The sequence below is a fragment of the Brassica oleracea genome, chromosome C3 (genome assembly GCF_000695525.1).
Source record: "Brassica oleracea var. oleracea cultivar TO1000 chromosome C3, BOL, whole genome shotgun sequence".
In the NCBI taxonomy this organism is placed as follows: domain Eukaryota; kingdom Viridiplantae; phylum Streptophyta; class Magnoliopsida; order Brassicales; family Brassicaceae; genus Brassica; species Brassica oleracea.
In genome coordinates, this window is record NC_027750.1 from 23,701,685 (window position 1) to 23,726,587 (window position 24,903).

A 24,903-nucleotide genomic window follows, 5' to 3' on the forward strand; every position below is an offset into this window, starting at 1 on the left:
AATCAAATTTTGCCTACAATTCTAGAAATGACAATTATATTAAAACAAAATGAACTTTCTAAAACGTCAACTATAAAAATATAATATTATGTAGTAATTAATAACAAATCTAAACACATTAAATTTTTACATAGAATGATGAAAACATTATCAATTATGGAAACAATTTTTTTAGCATCAAATAAACTGAAGTATAAGGAGAATTTTCTTGTAAACTTGTCATTATATAATTTTGTTTCGAACAAAAAACTAATCTTGATTAGGTTTACTATAAATAATAAATTAACCAACAAATTAATATGGTAATTTTTACTTCGCGCAAAAAACAACGGAACAAACAAATATATATTAAAAAATTAAAAAAAAATCTATCGGCACTCAAAATACTGTATCTAATTTGATTTGAGTTCTTCTCTCCTCTTTAACCATCTCTCTCTCTCCTCCCCGATTCGATCGCCGGTAAATCTCAGCCGCCCGATCAACCAGCGTATACTCCGAGCAAATCACATCAATGGTCTGACTTTCCCCAGCTCAGATCTCCGGTACTCTTTCTCTAGCTTTCGCCTCCATTTCGCTATCCGCGAAATCGGGAGCCTGATCCAAGCGAGTCATAGTGGAATCAATCTGAAGATTTTGAATCTGAATTTGAATTTGAATCCTCAGGGTTTTTGATTCGCCCCTCCCTTTGCATGCTGATCCAAATTCGAGCTCGTGGATCTTCTAGGGTTTCTTAGTTAGGTGGATAAAGTGTATTGCTTTTTTTCTAGGGTTTCTTAGTCTGGTGGATAAAGTTTGTTCCTTTAAGCTGCTTAGCCATGTTTAAGAAGATCATGAAAGGTGGGCATCGAAAGCCCTCTAAATCCGAGGCCAATGAACCACCGTCTTCTTACGGTCCTGGCTCCAATGTAGTCGTTAGCCACGCTTCTCGTGGCGCGTTGGTTCAATCCCCAGTGACTGCTGCCACTCCACAGCCTCCGCCTATGACCTCAGTAGAGCCGCTCCCTTTGTTCAGAGACGTTCCCGTTTCAGAGAGACAAGCTCTGTTCTTGAGGAAGGTTCAGAACTGCTGTTTCCTATTCGATTTCACCGATACCGTCAAGAACGCGAGGGAGAAGGATATCAAGAGGCAGACGCTGCTGGAGCTGGTGGATTTCATACAGTCTGGAGCTAGCAAGATCATCTCAGAGTCTTGTCAGGAAGAGATGGTTAAGATGGTTTCTCTCAATATCTTCCGTTCTCTCCCTCCTGGATCTCATGAGAATACGGGGCAAGAGCCTGCGGATCCTGAGGAAGAGGAGCCTTATTTGGACCCTTCTTGGCCTCATTTACAGCTTGTTTACGAGTTGCTGCTCAGATACGTTGTTTCCACTGACACTGATACGAAAGTGGCTAAGCGGTATATCCACCATTCCTTTGTGCTGAAGCTCCTTGACTTGTTTGACTCCGAAGACCCGAGAGAGAGGGAGTATTTGAAAACCATTCTTCATAGGATCTACGGGAAGTTTATGGTCCACAGGCCCTTTATTAGGAAAGCAATCAACAACATTTTCTATAGGTTTATTTATGAGACGGAGAGACACAGTGGGATCGGTGAGCTCTTGGAGATTCTAGGCAGTATCATTAACGGGTTTGCGTTGCCTATGAAGGAAGAGCACAAGCTGTTTCTGATCAGGGTGTTGATACCGTTGCATAAGCCTAAACCAATGGCTGTTTATCATCAGCAGTTATCTTATTGCATCGTTCAGTTTGTGGAAAAGGATTATAAGCTAGCGGATACTGTTATCAGGGGGTTGTTGAAGTATTGGCCTGTGACAAACTGTACCAAGGAGAATCTCTTCCTTACGGAACTTGAAGAAGTTCTTGAGGCAACTCAGCCTGTTGAGTTCCAGCGTTGTATGGTTCCATTGTTCCAACAGATTGGTCGCTCCCTCAATAGCTCTCACTTTCAGGTTAGTAATGAGCATCTTTCTCTTATGTGGTATCTGCTTGTGTTTTGGCCTGATACTTAAACATTCATATCTCATAAAAATTCCAATACAGGTTGCAGAGAGAGCATTGTTCTTGTGGAACAACGAGCACATCGTGGGCCTCATCGCGCAGAACCGAACCGTGATCCTTCCAATCATATACCCTGCACTGGAGAAGAACATCCAGTCTCACTGGAACCAAGCGGTTCATGGTCTAACTACAAATATCAAGAAGATGTTCATGGAGATGGACCCTGAGCTCTTTGAAGAATGCCAGAGACAGTATGAAGAGAAACAAGCGAGATCCAAAGAAGTGGAAGAACAACGCCTATTATCATGGAAGAGATTAGCCGAAGCAGCGGCAAAGCGAGATAGAGTTGGAGGAGGAGGAGAAGATCATATGATCACTTCCTAGATGGATAAAACATATAAGTATTGTTCTTTCAACTTTTTTTGTTCTTCTCTCAGTTTATAAACTTATAATTGTTTTTTTTTTGTTTTTGAGATTCATCGATTCTGATTCTGGTTGCTCAGAGGATAGTAGAGAGAAGTGAAGTAATCACTATCAGAGACTATGTTTTTTTGTATGTACGGAATCGGCTTTAGTACTAAGAATGTGTCCGTGATCTTCTGTCTAAATTTATTTTTCCTCTCTCTTCCACCTTAACCTCTGTATATATAATTTGAGATATCTAGAGGTTGCTCAAGATTTGGAGTATTAAACATAAACGATTCTGATTAACTTAAAAACACAAGGAAAAGTATCAGTATCACTTTCCCTCAGTCATCCAAAAGTAGAGAATTCGAACTTAATAAAAATAAATAAAGAGGATGATAAGTTTGATCACTAGTTGTAGAGATCATCATCATCTGCAGAAGCAGCTGCAGAGGTGGCAAAAGGATCAGCGACTCCAGTGGTTGCCCCTGAACCAGCATTAGTCTCAAACCTGAACTCAGAACCAAACCCTCTAGACTGCTGCAGCGTCTGAGCAAAGGCTTGGTACTTCCTGATGTCTGCATCACTCACACTCCTGCGTGCATACTTCATCGACTCCTCAAAGTGTGCAGCTTTGATCTCTGATACTTCATCCACTCCATCTTCCTCCATCGCCTCTGGGTTCAAGCTCCTCCTCTTCTCCCTCTCAATGTCCTGCAACAAAGAAACCCAAGGGCTTCAACTTAGTGATTCGAGACTCTTTAACAATTTCAATTACAGATTAACAAGCCTAATACCTTCTCAATGTTCTCTCTGATGGCGTATTTGCAAGCCCTCTGGCAAATCTCAGTGATATCAGCACCACTGAACCCCTGCGTGTACTTAGCGAGAGCATTGATGTCCACATCTTTAGCAACAGGAGATTTCCTCAAGCATGCCTTGAAGATATTGAGGCGAGAGTCCTCGTCCGGCAGTGGAATGTAAATGAGCTGGTCGAGCCTTCCTGGACGGAGAAGAGCAGAATCAATAATGTCGGGTCTGTTGGTCGCTCCGATGATGAAGACAGTCTTTTTGGCGTTCATTCCATCCATCTCAGTCAAAAGCTGATTGAGGACTCTATCAGCCGCACCGCCAGCATCACCTCCGCCTCCACCTCCTCTCTGAGTCGCAATGGAGTCGAGCTCATCAAAGAAGAGAACACACGGAGCGGACTGACGAGCCTTGTCGAAGATTTCACGGACATTGGCTTCGCTCTCACCAAACCACATGGTGAGAAGCTCAGGACCTTTGACACTGATGAAGTTGGCTTGGCACTCGTTGGCTATAGCTTTGGCCAAAAGGGTCTTACCACATCCAGGAGGGCCGTAGAATAGGACTCCCTTTGAAGGAGACATGCCGAATTTCTCAAACTTCTCTGGGTGCTCCACAGGGTATTGAACAGTCTGCAATTAAACAAAATAGATTAAGGCTTAGCTTACAGTGATTAGATTAAAGGACAGATCCAAGCAAGAATGGTAAGAGTTACTTTACCTCCTGGAGCTCTCTCTTGACATTCTCAAGACCTCCAATGTCATCCCAAGAAACATTTGGAACCTCCACAACCTGCAAAGCGAAGACATATGGAATGAGATTTAAGTAACATTACAGGTTTTGATTTTGTTGTAAGTGCAGCAACGTCAAAACTCACAGTTTCACGAAGTGCAGATGGGTTGCTGTTCCCAAGAGCGGTGTGGAAGTGTTCATTAGTCACTGCCATGGAATTGAGGATCTCAGCATCAATGGAGTCATCTTCCAAATCAATCACATCCATCTTCTCCCTGATGCATTGCAGGGCAGCCTCTGTGCAGAGAGCTGCAAGATCAGCACCTACATAACCGTGGGTATCCTTTGAGATCCTCTCAAGATCCACCTGAAAACATACAACCATTAGCTTCAATAATCATTACAATCAACAAAACACAGGCAAAGATGGAATTAGAGAACTTACATCTTCAGCGAGCTTCATGTTCTTTGTGTGGATCCTAAGAACTTCAAGACGTCCAATTTCATCAGGAACACCGATATCAATCTCCCTATCAAATCTTCCAAACCTTCTCAAAGCCGGGTCGATACTGTTGGGGCGATTGGTAGCTCCCATGACAATAACATGAGCACGTGACTTCAGACCATCCATCAGCGTGAGGAGCTGAGACACAATCCTCCTCTCAACCTCCCCATTCGTCTTCTCTCTTTTCGGTGCAATAGAGTCAATCTCATCGATGAATATGATGGAAGGAGCGTTCTTCTCCGCCTCCTCAAACGCTTTCCTGAGGTTGCTCTCACTCTCACCAGCCAGCTTCGACATGATCTCAGGCCCATTGATACAGAAGAAAAACGCGCCAGTCTCGTTAGCCACGGCGCGAGCAATCAAAGTCTTTCCGGACCCGGGCGGTCCGTAGAGCAGAATCCCCTTCGGTGGCTTAACACCAATCGACTTGAAGAGCTGTGGATGCCTTAAGGGAAGCTCAACAAGCTCCCTGATCTGAGCCATCTGCTTCCTCACACCACCAACATCATCATAACCCACTTCATCTAGCCTTTCTTCATCCTCTCTCTTCACCGGCTCACCCTCACAGAAAATCTCAGTGTCCGGAGCAACCACACAGTACTCAGCAGGATCTGTCTCTATAACCTTGAACTCCACACTCCTCATTCCTCCTCTGACTAGGAAGAGATCGCCCTTCCTCACCGGGCGGTATGCTTCCAGAAAATAAGCTGTTGAGACAAAACAAAATAAAAACTTTAACTCACAAAATCAAATCCATACCTCAAAGGAAACAAAAGGACAGCTTACGTTTCAGGTAAGCATCAAAGAGGTTTCCAGTGACTCCTTCAACGGTATCATCAACTGGCAAGATGTGCACACGATTCCCGTACTTAACATCAGGGCACTGGTGAACAGAGATGACATCTCCAAGTCTAACCCTCAAGTTAGATCTAACCACTTTGTTCATCCTAATCTTTGGCTCCTCACATGAGTCATCAGCAAGAGCAATGCAGACAGTGTCCTTCCTCTTCTTACCCTATAATACACAAAGCCAAAAACAAATGAGAATTCTCAAAGACCAAAAAGGAAAAAAAAACAGACATCAAGACAGCATCAGTAATAAAAACACAAGTCTCATCATATTCATAATGCCTCTTAAGATCAAAACCCTAATTGATGTCGAAAAGAACCAAACAAAAACAGACATCAGTAATAAAAAAGAACAAGTCTCTTCATATTCATAATGCCTCTAAGATCAAAACCCTAATTATGTCAATAAGACCCAAACAAAAACAGACATCAGGACAGCATCAGTAATAAAAAAAAAAGTCTATTCATATTCATAATGCCTAAGATCAAAACCCTAATTGAAAAAACCCTAATTGATGTCAAAAGGCCCAACCTTGATGAGAATGGTATCGCCGCGGAAGAGCTGGAGCTTCTCCATGGTGGCGGGGTGGAGAGAGACGACGGAGTTATCATCGTTGATGGCCTCATCGACGACAAGTCTATTAGGAGACTTCTTCCTCTCGAGAATAGCAGTGCTGAAATCTTTCTTCGATTTCCTGAAAACAACAAAGGATTAAGCTTTTAGCTTCAGATCCGAGTCGGGAAAGCGAAAGCGAAATCGGAGATCTGGGTACTTACGAGTCGGAAGATTCAGCGGGGTTTGACATAATTGGATTTGAGATCGATGAGAAAGTTGAGAGCTTTTGGGAGTTATCTGAGAGATCTGAAAGAGCTGAAGAGATTATATCTCTTTGTTTCTTGTTGCAAAAGAGATGTTTTTCCTCTTTTTTTTTCTAATCTTTTTTGGAATATCAAAACCCACCCCTAGTGTTTCCCTTTTTTACCGAACTTATACCCTTAATTGTGTTCTGTTCTGTGAGAACAACTCCAATTCTCTCCAATAATCGTTTCCATTTTTCTTTTTCTTATTTTTTTGGTTTGTGGTAAGATTTACTTACGGTAATTAATACATTTACACCAAATTCACACGTAAGCACTAGTATTTTTTGTGAAGAAAGCTTTGGAACAAAAATCCTGGTTTGAATTTGAATTTTAGACAATTTTTTTAAAAAAAGTCTGTCTAGCCATCTAAATTTGATTTATATTAACATATTTCATATTCATGTAGCTATTCCAATAGATATTATGTTAACCTAAGAAAAATATGATTAACTTGACATTCATATTTAAAGAATATTATCTTACCTGTTAAAACATAAGTTATGATTTTTTTTAATGTGTGATTGTTTTATTCAAACAATTCCTTAGAAATTCATGATTTTTAATGGTTCTATCGTATATTTTCCTAATAATATTAACATTTATTATTAACTTTATATATTTTCCTAATATCTAGAATATAACTTTATACTTTAGATATATAATATTTCAAGGAATCAAGGTTTTATCGCATCTAAAATAAATATTCATTTTGTAGAAAATTTATCTTGACCACAAATACAATTTTTAAAAATAAAATTAATCCAAATTTAGAATATATTGAAAGATAATGTTTTTATTCACAACTACCAGTACAAAATTTTGAGTATAGTTAAATTTTTCAAATAGAATAATGTATTTACTTCTTCATTTTTTTTTGAAACACTATGTATTTACTTATTAAATTCTGCAATTTATTAAAATGATAGATGCTAAAATGTTTTTAAACATAACATGAAAAATAAATAATCTTAAATGAATACATTTTCTATAGTATAACTAAATAAAAATTAAAATATAGTGTACGTTAACTTTAGAATTTGATTTATTTAATATTTTGAAAATGATTCATTATTTGACCATTTCAGAATTTATTGTACTAAAATATTAGAAAATATATTAGTATGAAATAAAAAAATAAATTATGTATAAACGATAAACAATTATATATTAATAAGTTCGAGCAAATAATAAAATTATAAAGTTAAACAATATATAATACCAAAATGTAAATCATATAATTAAATTGTTTACCATAATATTAAATGTATACATTTAAAACATAGGAAAAAAACCCACACAAAGGTGGGGGTCAAACTCTAGTTGATATTGCTCTCTCCCCATATCATACAAACACGACATAGAACAAAGTACCCCAACACAACACTGGTTTACAAACGGTTTGAAAAGTAGTTGATACTTACAACGACGGTGACAATAATGGCAGATTGGTCGGGCAAGACTACTATTGGGAAGAACATAGACCTTCAGTTTGCCATGTTGAAAACCTTGACCAGGTCTCTTATATAAATCTCCAATTGCACATTCAATGTGGAGTGTATGATGCTGCAACTGTTGCATGCATATATCCCCCCTGTATTCATTTGTTGCTCACATACTTCACACCAATATTCTTCAACTTGACTTGTCACATGTGAAATCTTGAGAAAATGGTTGTCGTGCTTGTACCTCACTTTATATGGTAAAGTGGCGCAACCAAAACACGAAGAAAACTCACAAACAATGCAATCTAGGAATCGGCCAGAACTGAATGATGAACATATCCGACAACTAATGTAAGATTCTGTTACAGTGATTAGGAACAAAGGATGAGGATGACATGAGTGACTGAACGGCTCGGAAACCATACTACACCGTATGTCTATATAAAAATAACAACCTTCGGAACACACATATGTGTAACCAATGAGTATACGCCAACAAGCTTCACATTGGTAATGATTTCCAGAATCCTTTTGTAGAATAAGAGGATGTATATGCAATAAATGTCGTTTTTTAAGAGGAAGGTCTGCACATGTTTGATGGAGATTAAAATCGCAATCCTCACATTTGTAAACATTTTCGTCACAAAGAGGAAGAATACATGCTTGGCAATACGTGTTCTCGTCATACACTCCATCGATGTTCTCACAAAGCTTCAAGGGATGATGTGGGTGACTAAAATATTGTATCTTACCATCGCCGAGCTTTTTAAATGACGTAATATCTTCATATTCATCTGGCTTGCCCTCAAGTTCCTTTCCATCCCACACATTTCTTTGTGTTGCACATGAAAAATGCGCAACAAATTCACATCCTTTCACGCAAATATATCCTCCGTAACTTCGGTTCATTTCTTTGTGACAAACACCACATAACCAATTCTCGCAAGGAAGGGCCAAACTAAATGATAGACGATGATCGTGACGAGATATTATTATGACTCGTGGTAAGTAGATACACGTTTTATGGACAATAAAATCACATTGGAGACATATGTAGATAAAGTGCCTCTCATCGTCCAATCCACAAATATTACAAGTCAGAGATGCTTTTCTGTGAAAATACAAGAGCATATGCTCATGACATTTTGGATGGTCGATAGAAAGGAGTATGGTTTTCGTTGTACAAAGAGGATGCATACTAAAATCACATATTGAACGGTAATAAAAATAACGTATATTACGGTTTCCACAGCAATTAGATACCATATCTGATAATCCAAAAATATTATCTGAAAGTTGGAGAGGATGTTTGGGATGATAACCTGGGACATTGATCTTATCTGGAGCCTCAACACATTCTTTGTGGTAACTACAATCGCATTCACCACAGAAATAATAGGTGGTGCCTACTGTTGTTAGCCAACAAGCATCACATGTGAAATCGTTTGGTTCTCCTTCTTTATTATTGCACCCATGTAAAGGTCGAATATGATGATTATTTTGAGGTTCGTTTGAAAAATGTGATCTTTTGATTGTGGCATAGCTTTCACCATGGTTTACATAGTATCCGGGTCCAAACATGCATCGTGTTTTAGGGCATAAGAGGAAAGAAGAACCATGAGAAGGAGAAGGAGGGTGGTCGATGGAATACATGATTTTTACAAAAGATGTTGTTGTGATAAAAGAATTTGAACAAGGAAAAATGAACTTCATATAATTTGTTTTTCTCTAAAGAGAATATACTTTTCTTTATGCAACCTACAAAATCATACAAGAAAAGAAGGGTGCAAAGAGGTATCATATTCCTTTCTTAATGTTTTTTCCCATCTCTTTTCTTGTTACTTTCCAAGAATATAATTTTAGTATAGAATTTTTATAATACATATACTAGGTAATAACTCGCGCCTTGCGCGGAATGTGATTATTAGTTTCGTTATTTTTTAATAAGGAGACATTAATCTGTTTAACCTGGATATCGGTTCAGTTTTAGGTTGTTTTTGGTTTTTAATCTCCGGAAATATAACTATCATTTTAAATCAATATTTATTTGGTTTGTTCGGTTAAAATGTTTGATGTTTTTTATTTTTTTTCCTGTGAAAATAAAAAATTGCTATTATTTGTTTGTTTTCATGTTATGAATCTTAGATAGTCGTGATGTCGAACCAATGGTTTCATATTATAGTTTCTAAACGGATAATAGTTAAAAAAAGAAAAGAAAATTATTAAGACAAATCATTTTACTACAATTTGGTCGATAGTGAAAGAATCATTAAGAAAAAAAATATTTTAACTTTCAAAAAAATTAGATATTTCAGTTGTGGTAAATACTTAGTTATAAGGTGCTCACGTCAATGTGCACATGTATGTGTATGTAAAAGTATATAAAGATGGTTGATAAATATATAAAGATACTGTTAATTAATATTAAATGACATTTTTTCAAAATAATACATGAAAAATAAAATTCTTAAAATGAAATTATTTAAAAACAAAAATATTATAAAATTATATAAACTATAATATATAACTTATATATAATTCTTTAATTATATGTATATATATATATATATATGCATATAACGAATCAAATTGGATATCCGTTCCTATAAATATTGATATTTGTGATTTACTTCTTTTTTTACGGATATTGCATTTTAATATTTGATTTGGTTCGTAGAGTAACAAATATCCAAATTTTTTGGTTCGAATCAAAACAGATAACGAATCGAATCAAAATTTATGAATAATTTATTCAACTCTATTTGTAAACAGTAAAAATAACGTAAAGAAGAACCATGCATATGAGTTTTATATTAAAAAACGTAAAGTACATAGTGTGAACGCATTTATTACAATGCTTGGCTGAAAAACTCTCTACATGTGACATGTGTCCATTTTAGTGTGAACACATTTATTACAATCTTTCTACACTAACATGTGTCGAGTTTAGTGTGAACGTTTTTATTACAATGCTTCTCCTTTGATATATAAGAGATTCTTTTCTTAATATAGTTGGATATCATTTAAATTAGGAAAGTTTTTTTAGTGGAGATTGTTTATCTTTGGGAAATTGTCATTTAAATCTCAAACTTTCAAATTTGGTTGAAAAACCATAAAGTTTCGCTTGGACCATTTAAAGCACCAACTTAATTTGAATAGTCACTTTAAACCTCACCTTAATTTGACTAAACAAAATTAAAGACGACGTTAATTCGAATAACGGTTCAAAGAGAAATGTTGGTGCTTTAAATTGTCCAAAAAAAGTTCATACTTTTTTCAACTAAATTTGAAAGTTGGTAATTTAAATGACAATTTTCTCATTTGTTTTTATATAATTAATTAAATAACTTTTTTGTTTGACTGCTATTAAGTCCCAATCCCACCAACCCCTAGCTTTGAAACTATTACTATTGTCCAAGACTATTCAAAGACAATAACCCACTTAACAATTAAAGCATAGTGTGAATGTTGTGAACAAGACCTTCAGGTGGATTTTTCTTCAAACATCTAATATACTTCCTGTGTTATGATTTTTATACACCTCAAAGCACAAGTGTAAATAGCTGTGCAACAATTCATAATGTAAAGAGAAAAAGAAAAGAAACAAAATAAACAAGAGAGAGAGAGAGAGAGAGAGACGTGTGGTGTGAGAAAGAAGAAGAAACTTTTTGTGGAGGGAGTAAGTAAAGAATAAGTTATGGTTTCTATGTCTGTTTGGGGAGATGATCACAGATGGATTCCCCAGCTCGGCTATTGTCTAGATGATGACGCTATGTGGATTCGCTCTGATTGTTTGTTGAGCTTCATCACTCCATTCAGAGGCAAAGCTGCTGGGACTGAATCAAGTTAATTCAAAGTGATAAATATTTAAGCCCCACAGTTTTAGAGACGTTTCCACCATCATGTATACATCATATATATGCTCCTCCACCTTAATGCTAAATTGGCCAGTTATTTTAACATTGTTCATAACTTATGTTCTTCTTTAAAGAGATAAAGGTCATGGGTTCAAAGCTTTTACTTGCACATTTTTCATTCAGAAAAAAAAAACGGGACGTAGTGAGTAGTGACCATTCAAACTTGCGCGCAGTTTCAAGCTAAAAAAAAAAATAGCGGACCCGACCGAACCAATCCGGTTAATCAATTTTTCAATAACCGGCCAGATCAGATCTAGGAACCGAAAAATTTGACCAAGTCTTCAACAATACTCAAACGACGAAGCGAAACGGGCTCAGTGTACGTACAATTCATAGCAAATCCTCTGGATCTCAAGCGTCAAGGTAATCCTCCTCCTCCATCGCTTCTTCTTCTCCGATCTTCAATTCCGGTGATCGTTTGCGTCTTTATCACTCTACATTGCTTTCTCAGATCTTCAATCGCAGTTCAATTTTTGGTTTTGTTAGGATCAGCTTGATTGGGTATTAGTAAACGGTAGAGATCTGATCTGGGTTGTGTGATTTCTTCTTCTTTTCTTTTGTATGGAACTTTTGCTTAGCGATTGTATATGTGGATCCATGTGGGGCTGTAAAAATCTTAGCTTTGATTAGTTTAATCGCTGATAATGATTTGCTTTTGTGTGTTTGTAGTGACGATTAACTCAACAATGTCAGGCTTTCACGGGACTCATGTAAGCCTCCATTTTTATCATCCTCTCTGTTGCATCTAGTTATGTCGCAAAATGTTCTTAGCCCTACATGATCTCTTGTTGCTTCGTTTCTCCCCTGGAACTTGAATACTGTGCTTTGTCTGTTTTTAATAGGATTCATGTCCTTTGGTGAAGAACATTCTTCTTCTAGACTCTGAAGGGAAGCGTGTGGCTGTCAAGTACTACTCCGATGACTGGCCAACTCATGCTGCCAAGTTGACTTTTGAGAAGTATGTCTTCTCCAAAACCTCTAAGACCAATGCTCGCACAGAAGGTATGAAGACCATACACATGGGCTCTGTATGTAGTAACAGTCTGTTTCTTATAGATGTGTGTTATGTTTTGGTTTTGACATTTATGTTGCAGCTGAGATCACACTCTTGGACAGTAATATCATTGTCTACAAGTTCGCCCAGGACCTTCACTTCTTTGTTACTGGTGGCGAAAATGAAAACGAGCTCGTCTTGTCTTCTGTTCTTCAAGGCTTTTTCGATGCTGTTGCTCTTCTTCTGAGGTATTTGCTCGACTTAACAATCTAATATTTTCCCTTAAACAGATTAACGTTTGATGCATCTCCTTTCTTCACCAGGAACAATGTGGAGAAGATGGATGCTCTTGAGAACTTGGATCTCATCTTTCTGTGCCTGGATGAAATGGTCGATCAGGGGTAATGCAAGTCTAATATCTTATACCTACACGAGTCTTAAGCATTGTGAAAGATTTGGTTTTGAGTTTGTCCTCAATATCATAGCATTTAGCTATTGTTTGATTATGTGTTTGTGTTCAGGGTGGTTCTTGAAACAGATCCTAACGTCATTGCGGGGAAAGTAGCAATGCAGAGCACAGAAGCTAGTGGTTCACTCTCTGAACAGGTTACGACTATTACAGCTTCCCTTTATATAGTCTTTGATCTAGTTTTGGATCAGTTTCGTATTGGTTTGGCTAATCTTAAATTGGGTTTTACAGACATTAACTCAAGCACTGGCAACAGCTCGGGAACATCTGGCAAGAAGTCTGCTTACATGAGTTTCCTCATATGAACTGCATGCCCACTCATACTATAATGGACTTCCAACTTCTATGAAGAGCACCTTTCATGGGATTTGTCACCGGCTTTTATAATCCTGTAATAATTCAAACGTTTTGCTTACTCTAATATTTGGGGTTATATTATATGAGAATTTTGCTGTGTGTGCAATGCTGGAATATTTTTGCAAGACTGGATATTGCAGAATGAAGAAGACTTGTTTCTTTACTTGAAAATATTTTCATTACTTATTTCTTCAATTTCTCAATCCAATATTTTTTGACAACACATACTTTTAGAAAGATACTATTTTTAAATATTAACGTTTGGGATCTTCATTACTCATATCCAGGATCCTGATAAAACTAGAAAAATATCATGAAGAAGAAAAGAAAAAATCTTTAGCTACTTTTTTTGCTGCTGTAACATACATCTTTTTAGTCTATTACTATTTGATAAATGTATTGTTAAAATATGTTGTAATATACAACTTGGAACCATACATTATTAAATTTTCTGTCAAACTGTATTTATCAAATACAGTAAAAAAAAAAAAAATCTAGTTGATTAAAATTACTCACTAAATTGAACTCTATAAATTAATAATATCAAGAATCTATAGTAAAATATTTTTTATTTAAACACAAATAACGAACTTACCAGTATGCGCCATAAATTAACTACTTAAAATGTAATAAATAATAAACGACAAAAGAAAAAAAGAGCGGACCAAACTTAACCTTTTCAGCTAAAAAACAGTCAGTGATATAATGAATGAATGAATGTATGAATGAGATCAATCAATCACATATTCTCAATCAATCTAAGGAACCCAGAAGAAAAAGGTGTCGCCTTTATCCTCCAAAAAAAAAAGGGTTCCAGATTGATTCTTAAACTACAGTTTTTGATATTGATTCTGTAGTTTTAGTCTTCTTCTTCTGCTTTCGTTCCCACTTCGGTGATGGATGGTAGAGATCAACCTCGCGTAGAAGAACATAGCTCTCTCCCTCCTCCACCTCAAAGGGTAGATTTTTCATAATCTATATTATTTTTTGTTGTGCTTGATTTGGATAATTGAGTCTGTTATGTGAAAAAAGATTAAGCCTTTTAATGATCTTATTATCTCTGTTTCATATCGGATTCGAAATGATCTTTGGTGTTGTAGGATGGAGATTCTCCTGAGATTGCACAAGAAGAAGACCCATGGAGACGTGGCATTGTGTCGGGATCAACACCTGAAGACACCGGGGAGGATCTCTCGAGACGAAATGCATCCTTAACATCAAGCCCTGTTGCTAAAAGAGTAAACTTTTCTCCAATGTCGAGTCCTAGAATCGGCCAACGCGGCGCATCACTCAGCCCTTCCTCTTCAAGAAACAAACCTAATAGTTTGAAGAATCTAGTCCCGAAGCTGAGCTTCAAAAACAGGAACAGCGATGTCGAGAAAGCTGATGATTTGGCCTTTGAAGGCAATGGGAGGGACAGGTCCACGTGGACTCTCAGTAATATTTTGACTCCTAGGTTGAAGAAAACTGAGTCCTTGCCTGTTACCCCTTTAGCTCACTCTAATCCTGGGTCTACACATGGGAGATATGTGGTTGATCCGGTTACTTCCATGGTGAGTAACTTCAATAATGGTTTGTGTTGTTGTCTTGTTGGCAAGAGGTGTTTTCTTGCTTGTACTTTGCCTTGGTCTCACTAGAGTATATGTTTAAGTAATGCATTTTGCTTGTAACATAAGTTTAAGTACTGATCAGGTTATCTTGTGCTTTACTTCATTGTTGGTTTGACCATAATTTTAATTTTTTAATGTTTGTCTCAACAGAAGAAAGGCCCTCCACTGCCTATACACCGATCACGCTCCGTTCCAGCGTTCAACAAAGATGGTAGTCTAAGGCAAGCAGGTGTTTTCCGGGTGATTCCTACTCCTAACATGACGCCAGCAAGAAATAATATTAAACTTAACGGTTAGAGCATTTGTTTTTTTTTTTCCCCAGTCATTTGATGTTTAGAACCCTTATATTGGTGGTAATGTTTCAGACACGGATGTTGATGGAGGAGAAGATGTTCCTGAAGAAGAAGCTGTGTGCAGGATCTGCATGGTGGAATTGGGAGAAGACTCGGATGCCTTCAAGATGGAGTGTATGTGTAGAGGTGAATTAGCTCTTGCACACAAAGAATGTACAATCAAATGGTTCACCATTAAAGGGAACCGAACGTGTGATGTGTGTAAGCAAGAGGTTCAGAATCTCCCTGTGACTCTGCTTCGAATGCAGAACTCGCAGGGTAACTTTGGAGATGCTGATACGGAGGCTTCTCACTACAGGCAAGTGTTGGGCATTCGATTCCGGTTCAGGTTGGGGTATATAGGACTCATTTAAAAACTGGACATCTTTCGGATCGGTTCAGATAATGTCGAGTTCTAGTCGAGTTTCTATTTTTTTATAAAATCCAAAACAGAACCGAATTATAAATGGTTTGGGTTTGGTTCGGATTTAAAACCGAAAAAAAAACGAAAACCTGAGTAGTAAAACTAAAAAAGTTGAGACTTTTTAATAAAAATAATGATCGATTTATAAATTAAATTATATATATAATTATCTTAGGATCGGGTTTCGGTTTTGGTTTAGAAACACGGTTTTGGTTCGGTTTTGATAAATTGTACTATTCGGGTTTTTGTAATTTTTGGTCCAGATTTTTATTTGGTTCGGTTCCGGTTCGACTTTTCGGTTTCAGTTAATATGCCAAGGACTATAACACCCCTTGAAAAAGATTTCTGACTTTATGTATGTTATTGACTGGTACCCTCGTTCTTTTCAGTGTATGGAAGGATGTTCCAGTGCTTGTCATTGTAAGCATGCTTGCATACTTCTGTTTCCTCGAGCAGCTTCTGGTAAGAGTTAGTGAATTTATGATTCTTACACTTTTTCATGTACCAAGCTTATGTAACATCTTCTTGTCCTAATATCATTAACAGCTGACCAAAATGAAATCCGGCGCCATTGCAATATCTTTACCATTCTCTTGCGTTCTTGGTCTTCTTGCCTCTATGACAACAACAACAATGGGTACAAGTTCCTTTACAGTAAAAAAAATTGCTTCCCCATCAGTTTATTTGATCTCCTGTTCATTGTTGTGTAGTGAAGAAGCAATATATCTGGATTTACGCAACAGTTCAGTTCGGTCTTGTAGTTTTTTTCTCTCACATTTTCTTCTCATTGGTGAGAGTCTTTATTCTCTCAAGAACAGAACATGATATAAACTCTGGTTCTTGTTTTATCTCCTAATTTGTGATGGTTTACTTGTCCAGGTTCACATGAAGCCGGTCGTGTCCATTCTCTTAGCCACATTGGTTGGGTTTGGACTCACCATGAGCGGGCAAACGGGTATAGCCGAATTTGCAAAATGGAGGAGAGTCCAGAGGACAACTGAACCTCCAAGCAGTAGTCCAGTTCAGACAGCAGGTTAGAGCATCTATGGATCATGAAACTGAAGCCAGAGCTCATGAATGCTGATCACATGTTCCACTAGCGGTTTAGAGATGTGAGAACAGATTGGTCATGTGGATTAAGTAGTGATGATACCTGGAAGAGTTTAAAGATTGTTTTTGGGTGGTCTCTTTTGTGTGTGAATCTGAGAGTATATCAGGCGTGTTATAAAGGCTTATTTTTTGGTACTGTCTTGCGCAAAAATGCAAGTACAAAGGACATATATATATACTCATCATGTTTTATTCTACACTGACCCCAAATGTTTCTAATATTACAAAGCTAACTCCGTGTACTAGCAGCAGTGGTCTCTGTTATTTATGCATCACCACCCATAAATTTATTTTATTCTACATTGACCCTAAATATTTATATATTACAAAGATAACCCCGTGGACTAGGGAGCAGTGTCGTCTCAGTTATTAATTGCTGAATCTTCTTAGAAAATGTTTTAGTCTTCGCAACCGACTAGTGCTGATCTCTCGTAGCCATGGCCGATGAATTCTCTGTAAGATCTTTATCCACTCTATGAATAATATGTTTGTCTACTACATGTGTAGTGTTGTTTCCTGGGAAAACGGCTTATTCATGCCCGCACTATGAAATCAGGGAAAATACATATCTAAACAATATTAACGTGGCAAAACATTCCTAAACTAAAGAGGAATTTGAATTGCATACCTAAACTCATAATAAATAGTTAAAACATGTCTCGTAACTGACACGTGTTAGTCCATTTTAAAATATATTGATTTATTTTTTTAAATTATTATCTTTTAGTTTTTATCATTTTATTTGTTTGTAAAGTGCCACAAATAATTAAAATCATCAAATTGGCCTTATTTATAATTTCAAAATTGGAAATAAAATTTAATATATGGTGATATATAAAATAGAAATATTTTTTATCAAATAAAACAGATTTAATAATATAAATATATTATTTTTATTATTATTTCATATTGAAATATTTGATACAAACAATTTAAATAAATAGAAAACAACATAAAAACATTATCATAATTTAAAGCCTGATTTAATGTCACTAGTTCTTAAAGTTTATAAAATATTTTTTTATATTTTCTTAGGTTATTTTAGTTGCAAATTTTATTATGTGTTTGCGTGATATATATAATATAAATTAAATTAAAAATTTGTAATTTTTGTTTGTAGTTATCAAAACCAATGTTAGTTACACTAGACATTATGTGTGCGCTTGACCCTAACCTAGCGCCGAATCAATTATTTGGTAATTATACGAGAATTAATCGGGAAATAGTTTTGTAAACTTTTAGTGTATTATTAATATTACATACTAGTTTTGTAGCAAAATAAAAATAATGTAATATGGTCTAGTGGTTTTGTGCGATATTTGTTTTCTTCAGATGCTGCGTTCGAAACTATTTTTGGTTAACTAGCCATTATTTTCTTTTTATTAAGTAAGGGTGGTATTTCTTGTAAATAATACATATGAGTAAGATTATTTATAATTAATTCTCATGTTTTAATAAGGTAGATAACATACTTTGATAACTAAATTAATTAATATATTGTATATGATTTTGATAAAAAAAAAATATATTGTATATGATAACTATCTAAATTTCTGATAAATAATTAAATTTATTATTTAAATTTAATTAAAATCTGGTAAAAAAATAAATTTGTACTTTTCAAATTAAAATTATAAATACGATAAATTTGATTATTTAAGTTATTTAAGGCATATTTACAAAAAATAGAATTATGGGGACTAAACTACAAATTGTTTTAAAAAAATTAGTTCAAATCATCATATAACCGGCTATAGGCATGTTTTAGCTATTTATTATGAGTTTAGGTATGCAATTCAAATTACTCTTTAGTTTAGAAATGTTTTGGCACGTTAATATTGTTTGGGTATGTATTTTCCCTGGCTTCATAGTGCGGGCATGAATAAGCCGTTTTTCAGTTGTTTCCTTGTTAGAACTCTGAGTTCAAATCTCGTTGCTTTCGATGACGAATCGCTAGATCTGCATTTGACTGTGTTGACTGAGATCAAATCTTGTTATCTTCTTCGCTGCTTTTGGTTTGGTGATCAGATTCTGATCCAATTGGTTTAATCCATGACGTTCCGGTTCTAAAGATTGAATTTTGTGACCATTTTGAGTCCATTTCAGATGATCACATGAAGTTTTAGCATGGTTTTGTGGAATTGGATCGGTAAAGTTTTGGTCTTTGCAGAGTTTCATGCTTGTTTGAGTTCTGCTATTGTTGAGCACTTGTGTCACTTCTCATATTGTACTCCTTGCATCCTGATTTCATTTTCTAAGTTGTTGAAGAAGCAATGAGACAGGGAAAGATCGAAAGCAAAGGGCTTAACCCGGGACTGATAGTCCTTCTTGTGATTGGAGGGTTGCTAGTGGCATTTCTCGTAGGGAACTTCGTCCTTTACACATACGCGCAGAGGAACTTGCCTCCGAGGAAGAAGAAGCCGGTTTCAAAGAAGAAGATGAAGAAAGAGAAGCCGAAGCAAGGCGTTCAAGTTCCTGGCGAGTAGAACTTTTGTTACCTTTTAGTTTCAGATGATCCTTTTGTTGATTACTCACTACACATCATGTGACTCTTTATTAGTTTTGAATGTTCCGATGTTAGTATGTTGTTTTCTTGAGTTGACTGTAGTTTGTCTACGATGACTTGTAGACAACAGCTAAAAGTATCTACGAGGACTTATAGATGAAGTAAGCCAATTAGCAACTGGAACCACACATAAATACAGGCTTATTCCTCTCTACGGAAGCCTAGGCAGTTAGTAACCGACCATCTTATCCAATCTACTGATCATATACTTGACACTCAAATCTCAAGAGTAAACGCAACTATATATATCATTATATATACCCAAAAGATCCAAAAGTCAGAAGAAACGCATGCACACAGTTCAATCATCGAATAAGACTGACCTCAGGACGCTCTTTAAACGTTAACCAAGATTCAAATGTTTCCCATCATGCAAGTGATAGTAATCCCACAACAGCATGAACATATACTTTTTGAAAAATCATCAGAGTTCCAAAAAGCACTAAAACCTTGTTGATTATTATTATAAGATGACCCACGTTTTGAAGCAGAAGCAGCACCCGAAGTCCTCGGCTTAATTAATAAACATTCATAAAAGGATTATAATAAAAACTAGTTATGACTAATGAATATAGAACAGTAGATTTTATATGTAAGGATTTCAACAACTTTTTGGTATATACCTTTCAAAACAATCTAATATCATTTGTCCCAAGAATAAAATAATATCAAATCTGACTAACCGTGACAGAGAATGATGTAGCAAGACTCGTGCATTTAGTGTTAAATAAATCAATGTACTTAAAAAAATCGTTACATATAAAAAAAAGAGCGGCAAACTGTTAAATAACGAACTCAAGGTAGGCCCCCACAGAAGTTGCTAATTAGTGGGATCTCACAATAGACACGAAACAAAACAATGGACTCTTAGATCACAACGTGATCGCAGGATTTCATCTCAAGAAGTCAAGCAAAGAATGACAAACTTGACCGATTCAAATTCTTCTTATTATTAGCATTTTTCATTTCTTTAAAAGTCGCACTAATTAAACCACTAGAAGAACTCTCTGAGGGATGTTTTTGGAGAAAGAAAGATTATATGTTTGAATTTTAAGCTTCTTCTTCTCCTGTTTTTCTCTCTAACTGATCAGAAAAAAAGTGAGATGGTCAAGAAAGCGAAATGGCTGGAGAACGTAAAGAAGGCTTTTAGTCCAGATGTAAAGGTAATCATCAAGCTTGTTATCTTTTAGCACTATGAGCTTTTATATTATACTGATGTAAAATCATATGCAGAAGTTGAAACATCAATCGGTTGAGGAGAGTGTCATTTCTTACCCTGTATTGGTTGCAAGATCCAGAAGCTCTCCTCCTCAGTTTGAGGTCAGAGTTGATGAGGTCAACTACGAACACAAGAAGAAGAAGAATCTATCTCCTCCTCCTTCAGAAGAACAAGAAAATGTTCTTGGAGATTCAACTCCTGAGTCTGTTCCTCCACCAGCTTCACCTGATAGGTTTGCAGGGGAAGAAGCAGCTGCCATCTTTATCCAGTCTACATTTAGGGGACATTTGGTATGTACTTTGGTTATTCATACTCATGGTTTTGGCTTCACTAGGACTTGATTAATAATAATATTGCATCTTTCTTGTTAAAAAGCTGTTTGAAATTGGATTAAACAAAATTTACTTTATATCTCTTTCTGTTTAAAATAGATTAGATAGAATTAAGCTGTGTTTGGTTGATTTTTCTTTGAGTTGCATGCAATATGAGGAAAAATTTATAATTTCTACAATGTAGGCAAGACGAGAAGCGCTGAGGATGAGGAGGTGGGCTAGGCTTAAGTTATTGATGGAAGGATTGGTTGTACAAAGGAAAGCTGCAAATACTCTTAGATCTATGCAGACTTTCACTCGTATGCAGTCAAAGATCCGGTCTATGAGAATCCGGATGGCAGAAGAGAGTCAGGCTCGCCATAAGCATCTCCTTCAGAAGCATGCTAAAAAGATAGGAGGCTCCAAGGTCTCTCACCTTTTGTATAATCTCAGATGCAATTTTCATTCACCACTCTATGTTTCATTTATTCTTCCCACAGTTTTTTGCTCACTCAGTCACATCTTCTGATGGGATCTTGATTATCTATTTCCTAATCCTAACATGTTTGCTCTTTCTTCTGTAGAATGGGGTCAACAATCAGTCCAAGAAACAAGTTGAAGCAGGTTTGCTGAATAAGAACGAGGCGGCCACAATGAGGAAGGAAAGGGCATTGGCTTATGCATCCACACATCAGGTACTTACTTTCACACTATAAGCTGAAGTGTTGCTACAAATAAAGTGCTAGAACATGGAAGTTAAACTTGTAGACAAAGCAGTTTGAGGCATGGAGTTTGATATCTTGACAAATGTGGCTTAATAGTATTGAATTCACTCGGAGTAATGCCTAATGATCATCATATGTGGCTCATATTTGCAGCAACACTTGAAGAGCAACTTGAAACATACATATACTATGTTCATGGATCCTAATAACCTTACTTGGGGTTGGAGTTGGTTGGAAAGGTGGACGGCTGACAAGGAGAGCTCAGAGAAAGAACAAAGCAACACCGTTAAGCCAGCGGTTAAGACCTCGACTAACCGCAGCTCCCATGGAGAAGAAACCACAAAATCTTCAAACCGCAAAAAGCTCAACAGCTCGACTCAACCAAATACCACATCAACATCATCATCATCATCATCCACCACTAGAAACCCGAGAAAGAACAAGCCAACCACACCGTCTATAAGACCCAAGACCACTGATGAAATCACCAAGAGCTTTGACAAGAACCGTAGGAACATCATTGCAAGGTCATCGGTTAGTGATGACGAAGGGCTAGTTAGCTCAACGGCTAGACGTCACAACATGGTTCCCACAAAACCAGCCGATGAAATCCCCAAGAGTTCGGAGAAGAACCGTAGGCAGGGCATTGCAAGGTCATCGGTTAGTGACGACGAAGGGCTGGCTAGCTCAGTGGCTAGACGTCGCAACATGGTTCCCACAAACCCAGCACGTGGCAACCTCAAAGCACAGAGCTCATCTGCTGCGACCAAGGCAACCAAAGAGGAAAGTAATGATGTTTTACGGGAGAAAGCACCTGCAGCTAAGAAACGAGTTTCTCCTGCACCCAAACCAAGACGATCCTCAGCTCCGCCCAAGGTTGAAAACAGCGTTTTAAAGGCGGTGAAAACGCCGTGTGCTTAACCTGAGTATTATTTATCTACCACTATATATACATTTTTGCACCAAGGATGGTGTTCTGAGTTTTGTATCAACTACATGCAAGCAATGCAATGTTGGTTACAAGAATGTGCAGCATAAGTCTCTGTCAATCATATAACCTTTATTATGGTTTTTTTCCATATTTTTATCGATATATAGACTGTTGAATTGCTTCATATATATGTTACATTATCAAATAGTTTTGATGTTATTAGTTCTGACTTCTGAGCCTGGATTAAACCATACCAAAATTGATTTGTAAGCTGAATTCAAGGAAACCGGTTCTATTTTTTTTTTTCTCTCTTTCTTGTCGCATTAAAAATAAATGACTAAAAATCAAATATCTTACGAAATTAAAACGCCAAAATGTAAGGACATAAAAATGATAAAATATGGTTTATTTCATTTTCCAAATAACTGAGATAATTAAGAGCATGATTATTGGGGGTTCTTAAGGTGGAGTTCTTAGCAGAATATAAGAACCCGTCTCTTAACTTTTAACTAAAAAAAACTAAGAAACGGTTTTTAAATAATTTAAAAACCGGTTCTTAGTTTTTTTAGTTAAAAGTTAAGAGACGGGTTATTATATTCCGCTAAGAACCCCGTTCTAATCCTAAGAACCCCAATGCTCTAACTGTTTTTAGCAAACAAATTTTATTTTAAGAAGTTTATCAGTCGCTCTAATTTTTATTCAACAAAATCCACTAAAAAATGTTTGACTTTTTACTAAAGAAGAAAACCGCAAAATGCAATTAAAATCTTAACAATCCGTCTTCTTAAAGCAAACCGGTTTATACCAGACCGGATTGCATATCAATTGACGACCGACCACTATATATAAATAGTTTCTTAGCTTTAGGGTTCCTCTCTCCACGTCTCGCCTTCCGCAGTTGCAGCCACAGTCTCTCTTCTCACTCTCTCGCCGTCGCAAACATGGGGTATGCTTTCCTCCCTTGGGATCCTTTGTCTCCAACCTCATCTCTCCGTTTTAGTGTTTGTGTTCTGTTTTCATGTTTTCGGTGAAACGCAATGATTAGTTAACTTCCATCATACATGCCTTGTCTGATTAGGATTGCTGTTTCGTTGTCTTCTGGTTGTGCTCTCACCTCTAAGTTCTCTACGCTTAATAATGGAAATGGTGAATTTGGTTGATTGTGTTATGTTAATCACAAGTAAGGATGCAATGCTTGTCTTAACTGGATTTCAGATAAATGTTAGAACTTTAGTGTGATAATACAATGCCGCCTCATGTCGCCGTAGCTGAAAGTGTTTTGTTTTGTTTGATAAAGATTCTAACTTTATGTCATTGTGACCTCAATGTGTTTGTTGTCTCCTCTTCCCGTTGGGTTCAACTCTTAGTTCTCGCTAGTGTTATGTTAATCACAAGTATGGTTTCAATGCTTGTCTTTACTGAGTTTCAGTTAAATGTGGTAATACAATGTCTCATGTCTAGTTTAACTCACTCTCTTCTTAGTGTTCCCTAGCTGAAAGTGTTTTGTTTGATAAAGTTTCCGACTTTATGTCAATTGTAACCTCAATGTGCTGTCTTTCTAATCTCTTCAGTAAGACACGTGGTATGGGAGCTGGGCGCAAGCTGAAGAGGCTCCGTATTAACCAGAGGTGGGCTGACAAGCAGTACAAGAAGAGTCACCAAGGAAACGAGTGGAAGAAGCCTTTCGCTGGTTCGTCCCACGCTAAAGGAATCGTCCTTGAGAAGATGTAAGACTTGCACCACCTCTCTCTCTCTCTAACCAATGCATCTCACTTTCTTCCTTGATTTTGTTCTGAGCTTGTTGTTTGATTCTGCAGTGGTATTGAGGCTAAGCAGCCTAACTCTGCCATCCGTAAATGTGCCAGAGTTCAGCTGATCAAGAACGGCAAAAAGATTGCTGCTTTCGTCCCTAACGATGGTTGCTTGAACTACATTGAAGAAAACGTAAGTTAGATTAATTATCATTTGTTTCATTAGTAATGTGCTTACAACCTTTTGATTCGTTGATAATGTATGCAGGATGAGGTGTTGATTGCTGGGTTTGGGCGTAAAGGACATGCCGTCGGAGATATTCCCGGAGTCAGGTTCAAGGTGGTGAAGGTGTCTGGTGTCTCACTCTTGGCTCTTTTCAAGGAGAAGAAGGAGAAGCCTAGGTCTTAGAGACTCTCTACTGTTTTTTTTCTTTGTTAATGGATTCTTGTTACTTCAAGGCTTGAAGCCATTACCTCTGTTCTTCTGCTTCAAAGATTCTCAAACATGTACCAGTGGTTGAGTTTTAAACTTGGTTTTATCTCGTCTGTTTTGGATTCAGTTTGCCTAAAGTATTATATTTACTT

General features: G+C 36.7%; 7 protein-coding genes and 1 long non-coding RNA gene across 9 annotated transcripts; 6 read left to right on the forward strand and 2 right to left on the reverse strand.

Moving 5' to 3' along the window:
• The first annotated feature begins 386 nt into the window (after positions 1–386).
• LOC106334219 (serine/threonine protein phosphatase 2A 57 kDa regulatory subunit B' beta isoform-like) lies at positions 387–2,593 on the forward strand. The gene is made up of 2 exons (XM_013772534.1): positions 387–1,949; positions 2,041–2,593. Exons 1-2 carry the CDS (start codon positions 816–818, stop codon positions 2,380–2,382), a joined length of 1,476 nt encoding a protein of 491 aa, XP_013627988.1. The 5' UTR covers positions 387–815; the 3' UTR covers positions 2,383–2,593.
• Positions 2,594–2,676: 83 nt separating this feature from the next.
• On the reverse strand, positions 2,677–6,259 carry LOC106334217 (cell division control protein 48 homolog A). Its single transcript, XM_013772532.1, has 8 exons — positions 6,077–6,259; positions 5,832–5,994; positions 5,237–5,465; positions 4,391–5,157; positions 4,091–4,312; positions 3,934–4,005; positions 3,201–3,845; positions 2,677–3,117 (listed from the first exon to the last, which is right to left on the reverse strand). Exons 1-8 carry the CDS (start codon positions 6,103–6,105, stop codon positions 2,815–2,817), a joined length of 2,430 nt encoding a protein of 809 aa, XP_013627986.1. The 5' UTR covers positions 6,106–6,259; the 3' UTR covers positions 2,677–2,814.
• A 1,236-nt stretch (positions 6,260–7,495) lies between these two features.
• On the reverse strand, positions 7,496–9,263 carry LOC106334218. The gene has a single exon (XM_013772533.1). It carries the CDS (start codon positions 9,253–9,255, stop codon positions 7,645–7,647), a length of 1,611 nt encoding a protein of 536 aa, XP_013627987.1. The 5' UTR covers positions 9,256–9,263; the 3' UTR covers positions 7,496–7,644.
• Positions 9,264–11,794: 2,531 nt separating this feature from the next.
• On the forward strand, positions 11,795–13,502 carry LOC106334221 (coatomer subunit zeta-2). Its single transcript, XM_013772537.1, has 7 exons — positions 11,795–11,882; positions 12,189–12,229; positions 12,362–12,521; positions 12,614–12,761; positions 12,837–12,914; positions 13,035–13,119; positions 13,214–13,502. Exons 2-7 carry the CDS (start codon positions 12,206–12,208, stop codon positions 13,271–13,273), a joined length of 555 nt encoding a protein of 184 aa, XP_013627991.1. The 5' UTR covers positions 11,795–11,882; positions 12,189–12,205; the 3' UTR covers positions 13,274–13,502.
• A 574-nt stretch (positions 13,503–14,076) lies between these two features.
• LOC106334220 (probable E3 ubiquitin-protein ligase MARCH10) lies at positions 14,077–17,036 on the forward strand. Of its 2 annotated transcripts, XM_013772535.1 has the most exons (8): positions 14,077–14,298; positions 14,440–14,892; positions 15,100–15,241; positions 15,315–15,600; positions 16,095–16,167; positions 16,252–16,342; positions 16,416–16,495; positions 16,585–17,018. In XM_013772535.1, the coding sequence occupies exons 1-8, from the start codon at positions 14,236–14,238 to the stop codon at positions 16,741–16,743; spliced, it is 1,347 nt and encodes a 448-aa protein (XP_013627989.1). In that variant the 5' UTR covers positions 14,077–14,235; the 3' UTR covers positions 16,744–17,018. The 2 variants fall into 2 exon arrangements, with proteins under 2 accessions (XP_013627989.1, XP_013627990.1); XM_013772536.1 differs by lacking the exon at positions 16,416–16,495 and having other exon boundaries at positions 16,585–17,036.
• Positions 17,037–17,179: 143 nt separating this feature from the next.
• On the forward strand, positions 17,180–19,246 carry LOC106332911. The gene is made up of 2 exons (XR_001268231.1): positions 17,180–17,270; positions 19,087–19,246. It is a non-coding gene; the product is annotated as an uncharacterized LOC106332911 (long non-coding RNA).
• Positions 19,247–20,484: 1,238 nt separating this feature from the next.
• Positions 20,485–22,557, forward strand: LOC106334027 (protein IQ-DOMAIN 1-like). Its single transcript, XM_013772393.1, has 5 exons — positions 20,485–20,544; positions 20,615–20,890; positions 21,117–21,338; positions 21,496–21,606; positions 21,790–22,557. The coding sequence occupies exons 1-5, from the start codon at positions 20,485–20,487 to the stop codon at positions 22,555–22,557; spliced, it is 1,437 nt and encodes a 478-aa protein (XP_013627847.1).
• An 872-nt stretch (positions 22,558–23,429) lies between these two features.
• On the forward strand, positions 23,430–24,877 carry LOC106336011 (40S ribosomal protein S23-2). The gene is made up of 4 exons (XM_013774718.1): positions 23,430–23,513; positions 24,139–24,294; positions 24,385–24,511; positions 24,587–24,877. The coding sequence occupies exons 1-4, from the start codon at positions 23,509–23,511 to the stop codon at positions 24,725–24,727; spliced, it is 429 nt and encodes a 142-aa protein (XP_013630172.1). The 5' UTR covers positions 23,430–23,508; the 3' UTR covers positions 24,728–24,877.
• Positions 24,878–24,903: the final 26 nt, after the last annotated feature.

Excerpts from the sequence above, each read along its gene's own strand:
- LOC106334219 (XM_013772534.1), top strand. The coding sequence starts at position 816 with ATGTTTAAGAAGATCATGAAAGGTGGGCATCGAAAGCCCTCTAAATCC. Across the intron at positions 1,950-2,040 it reads TCAATAGCTCTCACTTTCAG|GTTGCAGAGAGAGCATTGTT; the intron begins GTTAGTAATGAG and ends ATTCCAATACAG.
- LOC106334217 (XM_013772532.1), bottom strand. The coding sequence starts at position 6,105 with ATGTCAAACCCCGCTGAATCTTCCGACTC. Across the intron at positions 5,995-6,076 it reads CCCGCTGAATCTTCCGACTC|GAAATCGAAGAAAGATTTCA; the intron begins GTAAGTACCCAG and ends TGTTGTTTTCAG. Across the intron at positions 3,846-3,933 it reads TCAAGAGAGAGCTCCAGGAG|ACTGTTCAATACCCTGTGGA; the intron begins GTAAAGTAACTC and ends GTTTAATTGCAG.
- LOC106334218 (XM_013772533.1), bottom strand. The coding sequence starts at position 9,255 with ATGTATTCCATCGACCACCCTCCTTCTCCTTCTCATGGTTCTTCTTTC.
- LOC106334221 (XM_013772537.1), top strand. The coding sequence starts at position 12,206 with ATGTCAGGCTTTCACGGGACTCAT. Across the intron at positions 12,762-12,836 it reads GCTGTTGCTCTTCTTCTGAG|GAACAATGTGGAGAAGATGG; the intron begins GTATTTGCTCGA and ends TTTCTTCACCAG. Across the intron at positions 12,915-13,034 it reads GATGAAATGGTCGATCAGGG|GGTGGTTCTTGAAACAGATC; the intron begins GTAATGCAAGTC and ends GTTTGTGTTCAG.
- LOC106334220 (XM_013772535.1), top strand. The coding sequence starts at position 14,236 with ATGGATGGTAGAGATCAACCTCGCGTAGAAGAACATAGCTCTCTCCCT. Across the intron at positions 14,893-15,099 it reads TTGATCCGGTTACTTCCATG|AAGAAAGGCCCTCCACTGCC; the intron begins GTGAGTAACTTC and ends TTGTCTCAACAG. Across the intron at positions 16,496-16,584 it reads CTCACATTTTCTTCTCATTG|GTTCACATGAAGCCGGTCGT; the intron begins GTGAGAGTCTTT and ends TTACTTGTCCAG.
- LOC106334027 (XM_013772393.1), top strand. The coding sequence starts at position 20,485 with ATGGTCAAGAAAGCGAAATGGCTGGAGAACGTAAAGAAGGCTTTTAGT. Across the intron at positions 20,891-21,116 it reads CTACATTTAGGGGACATTTG|GCAAGACGAGAAGCGCTGAG; the intron begins GTATGTACTTTG and ends TCTACAATGTAG. Across the intron at positions 21,339-21,495 it reads AAAAGATAGGAGGCTCCAAG|AATGGGGTCAACAATCAGTC; the intron begins GTCTCTCACCTT and ends TTTCTTCTGTAG.
- LOC106336011 (XM_013774718.1), top strand. Across the intron at positions 24,295-24,384 it reads GGAATCGTCCTTGAGAAGAT|TGGTATTGAGGCTAAGCAGC; the intron begins GTAAGACTTGCA and ends TTGATTCTGCAG. Across the intron at positions 24,512-24,586 it reads TGAACTACATTGAAGAAAAC|GATGAGGTGTTGATTGCTGG; the intron begins GTAAGTTAGATT and ends TAATGTATGCAG.